General features: G+C 54.3%; 2 protein-coding genes across 7 annotated transcripts in view; one reads left to right on the forward strand and one right to left on the reverse strand.

The window, feature by feature from the left end:
• The window catches only part of RETREG2 (reticulophagy regulator family member 2), a 5,861-nt gene extending 5,769 nt beyond the window's left edge, over positions 1–92 (reverse strand). Inside the window, exon 1 of the mRNA XM_017856763.1 lies at positions 1–92. The gene's annotated coding sequence lies outside the window, so the exon portion shown is untranslated.
• Positions 91–6,662, forward strand: CNPPD1 (cyclin Pas1/PHO80 domain containing 1). 6 transcript variants are annotated; one of them, XM_017856766.1, is made up of 9 exons: positions 91–188; positions 1,773–1,857; positions 2,287–2,395; positions 2,948–3,029; positions 3,510–3,630; positions 3,712–3,840; positions 4,407–4,468; positions 5,096–5,213; positions 5,435–6,662. In XM_017856766.1, exons 1-9 carry the CDS (start codon positions 181–183, stop codon positions 5,972–5,974), a joined length of 1,254 nt encoding a protein of 417 aa, XP_017712255.1. In that variant the 5' UTR covers positions 91–180; the 3' UTR covers positions 5,975–6,662. The 6 variants fall into 6 exon arrangements, with proteins under 6 accessions (XP_017712255.1, XP_017712259.1, XP_017712258.1 ...); XM_017856770.1 differs by lacking the exon at positions 91–188 and adding an exon at positions 611–629; XM_017856769.1 differs by lacking the exon at positions 91–188 and adding an exon at positions 1,137–1,155.
• The last annotated feature ends 512 nt before the right edge of the window (positions 6,663–7,174 follow it).

The raw sequence follows: 7,174 nt of genomic DNA on the forward strand, positions 1-7,174 counted from the left end.
CCAGGGCTGCGCGGCCGCCGCCGGGGGCGCGTCAGGCGGAAGGGGGCGCCGCGGAGGACGGCAGAGGCTGCGGCGGACGTCACGTGACGGCGGAGCGCTGAGCCCGTCACGTGACGCGGCCTAACCGCCCGGATAGGGCGGCCCGCGCGTGCGCGCTGGCAGCTACCGCTGATCCTTCGCATGGACAGGTTCGTTTTCTGGTTGCCGAAGTCACCCAGGGTCCAAGTCCGGGTCCCGGTCCGGGCAGTCGAGCCCGTTTTCTTATCCCACAGTGGGCAGGGCGGCTAGGGAGTGTGGTGCTGCCCCGGTATCCATGGTGTGGAGCAGGAAGTGGGCTTCCAGACTCCCAGTATCCCCAGTAGGAGCTGCTTCTGCTCGGGAAGGGCGGTGGCCGTCGCATTACTCAACCCTAATCGCACTGGCCCTTCCAGTTCCCTCCCCTCAGTGGGCAAACAAACACACCAGCGCGTGACTCGACAGACTCGAAAACAGCTTCATCTACTCAGAAAAGTTGTTGATTTGCTATCTCCTTAAACGTTGCCACTTCCACACATCGGAGCTCCTTCCCACCTCGGCCTACTCAATCATGAGATTGGAGGCGGGAGATGGATTTAAAAACAAAACCTTGGGTAGATGCAGTTTACTTTTGGGTGGATGTGTTGACACGTTTTTGAGGCCTTACATTCGCTTAAGATCACATTTCCGCAGTGGCCTTAGGTTTAAAAGTTCAAATTACACTACAAAAAAAAGAAAAAAACCCTGAGTTTCTCTTCCTTTTCATAGTTCACCCAATGCTACATGTCGTGTATCCTTTCAGACGCTTTTCATATGCATTGCTGAGTGTGTATAATTTCTCCTTCTAAAAAGCAACTAGGAACAACTTCCTGTTGTGCGTTTCCTTTTATTCACATTAACTTCTCCATTGCTACGGAAAGGTCCTACTGGCTTGTTCATCCTCAGTGTGGCGTGCTCCCCTAGGAAGTGTCCCCATTTCTTTTTTTTTTTTGAGACGGAGTCTCGCTCTGTCGCCCGGGCTGGAGTGCAGTCGCCGGATCTCAGCTCACTGCGAGCTCCACCTCCCGGGTTTACGCCATTCTCCTGCCTCAGCCTCCCGAGTAGCTGGGACTACAGGCGCCCGCCACCTCGCCCTGCTAGGTTTTTTTTTTGTATTTTTTAGTAGAGACGGGGTTTCACTATGTTAGCCGGGATGGTCTCGATCTCCTGACCTGGTGATCCGCCCGTCTCGGCCTCCCAAAGTGCTGGGATTACAGGCTTGAGCCACCGCGCCCGGCCGTGTCCCCATTTCTTAGGGGCGCCTGGGGTCAGCTCTGGGACTTGGTCACGTTCGGTGAGACCAGGAGTTCGAGTCCGGCTCCTGCCCGCGGGTCGGGGCGGGAGGCTGGGCTAGACTGGAGGGAGGATGTGCCAGGCGCTGACTTGCGGGCTGCACCCCAGCGGCTTGTAAACGCCCGGCGGACGCGGCACAGGCGGAGTACGCGCCTCGCAGCCGGGTCTCTTTTGCTCGGCGAGGTGAGCGCTGCCTGGCCTCTCGACACCTCACTTCTCCGGCCTAGGGCCTCGCGCCGCGCCAAGCCCGGGGCGGAACAGGAAGAGGCGCCCGCCAGCCCGGCCCCGCCTTCCGCTGTCCGGGGAGGGAGCTGCGAGGACGAGGGCGTTGGCCAGCCCCGGGAGGCAGGCGGGCAGGTGGACAGGCGGGCAAGGACAGCTCCGCGAGCCCCCTACAACTCGTTTCCTTCCGTTCACCTTCGCAGGGCGGCGACTGGCGATGCGATGGACCTGACCGGGCTGCTGGACGAAGAAGGCACCTTCTCCCTCGCCGGCTTCCAGGACTTCACGGTGAGTGGGCGGCCCGCTCCTTCCCCGGCCTCTCGGCGCGCCCCTCCGGGCCCCAGCGGCGCCACGAGCTCTTCTGACTGCTGTGCCGGGATTGGGCGGCAGCTGCTCGAGCAGTGCCTCCTCGAGGCCGCAGCCGCTTGGGCCCGGAGGGAGAGTCGCGGAGTATAGGAATGGGGGTAGGGGTGGCCACACGAGGGCCCTTCTCGGAGAACTTCTCCCAGGGAGCTCTCGATGGGGGTGAGGGTATTCCTCCCTCTGTGGACCAGGCTGCCATTGGCAAACGATTGACAGAACGCCGGTCTGGGTAAGCCACGGGCCCCCTGGCAAGCGAGGCCGGACTGTGCCCTGCACCGCCTTCCATCCCGGAGCCAGGAGCTGCATCATACCTTTCCCTGCCCTTCACCCTCCGCTGCCCCTGCCCTGTTTCAGCTCCTCCCAGGACACCAGAAGCTGAGTGCCCGGATCCGAAGGAGACTCTACTATGGCTGGGACTGGGAAGCCGACTGTAGCCTGGAGGAGCTCTCCAGCCCGGTGGCAGGTTAGGCAGTGTTTTGTGACTGGACAAGTGAGAAGCATGAAAATGGGGTTGTCATCAGCCACTAAAATGACTCGAGGTTTGCCCCGTGGCTGCACTGTCTCTTCATTGCTAGCTTGTTGGTACTTGGTTCAAGAGGGCAGTTTGCATTTCTCATTCTTATTAGCCCAAATGAATAAAAAACATTGCTGCCACATATGTCTATATAAATCACTCTTGATTTATATATTGAAAACTTAATTTTCCAAGGATATCCATCATATGTTTCCCAAATAAACAAGGGATGTTTATGCCACAGATGAACAGCAGTGGTAGACAAATCTGGATAGTTTCACGTGACAGAGCAATAAGTTTTCCTGTTAGAATGAGCTGAAATTCAAACTTGGAATGGGCTTTTTGTCTCAGTGTGGGAGAATTTGATCTCTATTTTGTTACTATGGTCCTGTCCCCAAGGCCTCAGAAAATACAGATCTGGCTCTTCTGCTAGCAGTGGGGACTGGTGTGTTGTGGATGGGTGCTTGTTTGCTCACTCAGCCTTCCTTCTGTCCCTTGCAGACATTGCTGTGGAACTGCTCCAGAAGGCAGCCCCCAGCCCTATTCGCCGACTCCAGAAGAAATATGTAGCTCATGTGTCCCGGTGAGCCTGGAATTGAGGATAAGATGAGAGTGTTTGGGCCCTAGAGAAAGGGGAATCGTTTTTTCTTTCTTTTCTTTTCTCTCTTTTTGAGATAGTCTCGCTCTGTCACCGAGGCTGGAGTGCAGTGGTACAACCTCGGCTCACCGCAACCTCCACCTCCTGGGTTCCAGTGATTCTTGTGCTACAACCTCCCCAGTAGCTGGGACTACAGGCACATGCTACCGCCCTTGGCTAATTTTTGTATTTTTAGTAGAGATGGGGTTTCACCATGTTGGCCAGGCTGGTGTCGAACTCCTGGCCTCAAATGATCCACCCACCTTGGTTTTCCAAAGTGCTGGGATTATAGGCATGAGCCACCGTGCCCAGCCAAGAATAGTTTTTTTTCCCAAAGATAAGAGGTAAAGACAGGAGCAAGCACCATAAGACTTGCAAGAGCTGAAGGACCCTTGGGTTTAATTAGTGATCCTTTCTACCACCCAGGGAGGCATGCATCTCCCCGTGTGCTATGATGCTGGCTCTGGTGTACATTGAACGGCTCCGCCACCGAAACCCAGACTACCTGCAGCACGTGTCATCCTCTGACTTGTTCCTGATCTCCATGGTAAGACACCCCCTCCCCGTCTCCTTAGAGAGCCAGGAGCCTGCTGTGAATTCTGCTCCACCACTTCTGGTTCCTCTGCAGATGGTGGCCAGTAAGTACCTCTATGATGAAGGGGAGGAGGAGGAGGTCTTCAATGATGAATGGGGAGCTGCTGGGGGTGTGGCTGTGCCCACTCTCAATGCCTTGGAGAGGGGCTTCCTGAGTGCCATGGTGAGTAGCTGTGTTCTGTCTCTTGCTCAATTTCCCTGGCCCATCTTTAATCATCCTTTAGTCCTTTGTTCTCTCTCAGTCTTCTGTTGGTTTGTCATTTCTCTTTCTGTTCTCCTGTGCTTTTGTGTTAGTGTCTTCCTTTCTTATCTCTTCAGTACTAACCACAGTTTTTGGAGATTCCTAGAGCAGTGAGGCCAGGAGTGGAACATTTCCTCACCTCTATTCCTCCAGGGCCCCACAGGGTACATTCTGAGTCAGAGTTTATCCTATTGGTTTCTGAGTATTTGTGTCCATACTTTCTCTCCCCCTAGATGTTTAGCTCCTTGTGGGCACGGACCATTCTCAGGGTCATTTTCTCCGCTCTTCCTTAGTGGAGGGTATAATGTGAAACCAGGCAGGTGGTGATTCAATGAATTAATGTGTAAAAGCTTTTGAGACAGTATCTGGCACATGGTAAGTGCCAAATATGCATTAGCTATAGTGGCGGTTGTAGTTCTTGCTATGGCTCTTATTATTAAATGACTGTGGCTCATCCAAGTCTGGTTTGATGTCTTCTCTCCTTACAGGATTGGCATCTCTACACTGACCCTCGGGAGATCTTTGAGGTGCTGAGCTGGTTGGAGAGCTGGTAGGTTCTCGGAGTTGGGAAGAAGGGCTCGAGGGATTTGAGGACTGAGGCCTTAGCTGTAGGAGCTAGAGATGAGAGTCTGTATAACTGGGGGAGGGAGGAGACAAGAAAGAGAATTGCCAAGATAGTGGTTGTCAGCTTATTTAAAATACATGTCTTGGGTGAGTATGGTAGTTAGGTCTGTAATCCTAGCACTCTGGGAGGGCGAGGCAGGAGGATTGCTTGAGTCCAGGAGTTTGAGACCAGGCTGGGCAATATAGCAAAACGCCTGACCCTACCAGAAAAAAATATTAGCCAGTTGTAGTGGTGTACACCCATAATCCCAGCTACTCAGGAGGGTGAGATGAGAGGATCACGAGTCCAGGACGTCAAGTCTGCAGTGAGCTATGATTGCACTACTGCACTCCAGCATGGAAGACAGCAAGATCCTGTCTTAACAAAATAAATAAATAAATAAAAATAAAATATAGGTCTTGGTCTCACCCTTAGTTTTTGATCAGCAGATAGCCTAGGAATCTGGGTTTAACAAGCTTCCCAGTGTTTCCTGGTGAGTCCTGAGTGGTATGAGGATGCCACTGGGCTGGCTGTAGGACAGTTGCATACTCTGTCATTCTCCACTTCCCCCAGTGTGGCTGAGCAGCAGGGACAGCGGCGAGGCTGGTACACCTACACAGACCTGTGTGTGCTGCTGGAGCAGCCAACCTGGCAGTTGGCCCTGGGCTCCCTCTGCCAGCGGCTGGTAAAGGTGAGGAGGGGCTCGGAAGGATGGGGAGCTTGAGCAGGCCGGTGTGTAGGGTGGGATGGTGTAAAGTGATTGCTGAAAGGCCCAGGATATGGGGTTGGGAATAGATAGGCAGAGTGGGGTATAAATGGCTATAGAGACCTCTAGCTGGAACACAAGTTTCTAGAGACAAGGGGTGAATGTGTTAAAGACAGAATCCTTCTTTTTTACCTCCTCTCCTGCAGCTGTCCTGCCTGTTAGCTGTGGCATATGTGAGCAGTGTGGCCCTGGCTGTGGCATCAGTGGCCGTAATACATCAGTCATTGGGGCTGTCCTGCACCCCTGCACCTGGGCCGCCTGACCTTGGACTGACCTCCCATTGCCTCCTGAAGCCCTGCATACCTTCTGTGCCACAATGCCTGCTGTCTCCTGCTAATGTCTCCAGCTGCCTGAAAGGCAGCACAGGGCTGCGGTCACTCTGGGGCAGTCTTCTGGCCTCACTGACTCCTCCACCATTGCCTCCCCCAGACCCCCCTGCCCCTCCCACTCTTCATAACTGCCACCTTTGCCAGAAGCTCCAGAGAGACTCCCCAACCTGCCATGCCTGCCACCACTCCAACCATACAGTCCCCACTGTGCTGTCCAGCCCCTGGTACCATACCTATGGCCTGGCTCCCCACTGGCCTTGGAGCCCGGTGCCCCCGACACTTCCTCAGCCTCAGCAATGTTCCCTTTTCAGTGTCATGGAGCTGGCTCGCCTCAAGTCTTTCATTTTCCCAGGCTAGGTAGGCCTGCGAGGAATGCATTAAGAGGGTTTGGGAGTTTCCGAGAACCTGGAGGAGCAAAGCTTGATTTAGAACCTGTCTGCCTCTCTGGGTCCTTGGTAGGTCCCCTGTCCTCCTGGGTGGGAGCTTACGGGGTGATGGGGCAGAAGGACTGAAGGTCATTCACTCCTAGATCTCAGTGGCTGGCTGCTTGGCCAGGACAATGATGGCACCAGGGAGAACTTCCGCTTGGTGACCAGGGACATATCCCAGATGGACACAGGAGAAGCCCCTCTCTGCCTCCCTGGGATTTTCTGGACTTTTACTTTTGAGTTCCCTAGGATGGAAGGGTATAGGTGGGAGATAAGGGAAGTGGGGTGAGAGGAGAAAGGATATGTTGGCATGGGCCCGTGTGATGTCCCTGAAGCAGAAGAGCCAGGGACTGATGGGGTCAGGTGGGAGCTGCTGGGTGAGGCAGGGAACCTTTTCACTCCCATTCCTTAGCTTTAGTCTAATGGAGCCAAGGACTGCTGGGACCTTCAACCCTGACCTTTTGTCTTCCAGTCTTCTCTTAGTGTCCTGCTCCTAGGTTCCCTTCTCTGGTTCCTCTCCCGGGTGTTCTCTTCCCAGGCCTCTCTGGCCACTGCTTTGTATCAGGGTTTTTCACGCTTTTGTAGAACTGAGGTTTCAATAAACAGTTTCAGTTGCATGGCCTGGACTTTTCCTTCTGCGGCAGCCCTTGAAGATCTTTCCTCCCTGTATCTGCCTTCCAAGCCTCCCTGCTTCCTGATACTGTCATCTCACAAACTCTTTTCTCAGCCTCATCTTAGGACTTTCCTGTCGTTTGATAGGCATAGCCTCCCATTTCCAACTTTGTTCCTGCTCCTAGGACCCTGGGCCCTTAGTACTGCTCAACTTGGGGTGCCATGGGACACAAAGGGTGACTGTCCTGTGCCTGAGTTGGCCGTCTGTCACTTGTTCTGGGTGAGCACTCTCCTTGTGGATCCCGAAGCACATCTCATGGAGAGGGGCCAGGCCTTGTATCCAGTAGAGCCTTGTGAGCTCCTGAGGGCAAGCCACCAGGACGCTTCTCTCTCCTGACCTCCTAACTGGTCTGACGCATGGTGATGGTCACATGGTGCTTAACAATTCCAAGAACTTGAAGAACTCCAAGGCTGGGTCGTCACTGGAAGAAGGAAAACAGTCTGGGCAGCTTGGCTG

The sequence above is a fragment of the Rhinopithecus bieti genome, unplaced genomic scaffold, assembly GCF_001698545.2.
Source record: "Rhinopithecus bieti isolate Rb0 unplaced genomic scaffold, ASM169854v2 scaffold_42532, whole genome shotgun sequence".
NCBI classification, from domain to species: Eukaryota; Metazoa; Chordata; class Mammalia; order Primates; family Cercopithecidae; genus Rhinopithecus; species Rhinopithecus bieti.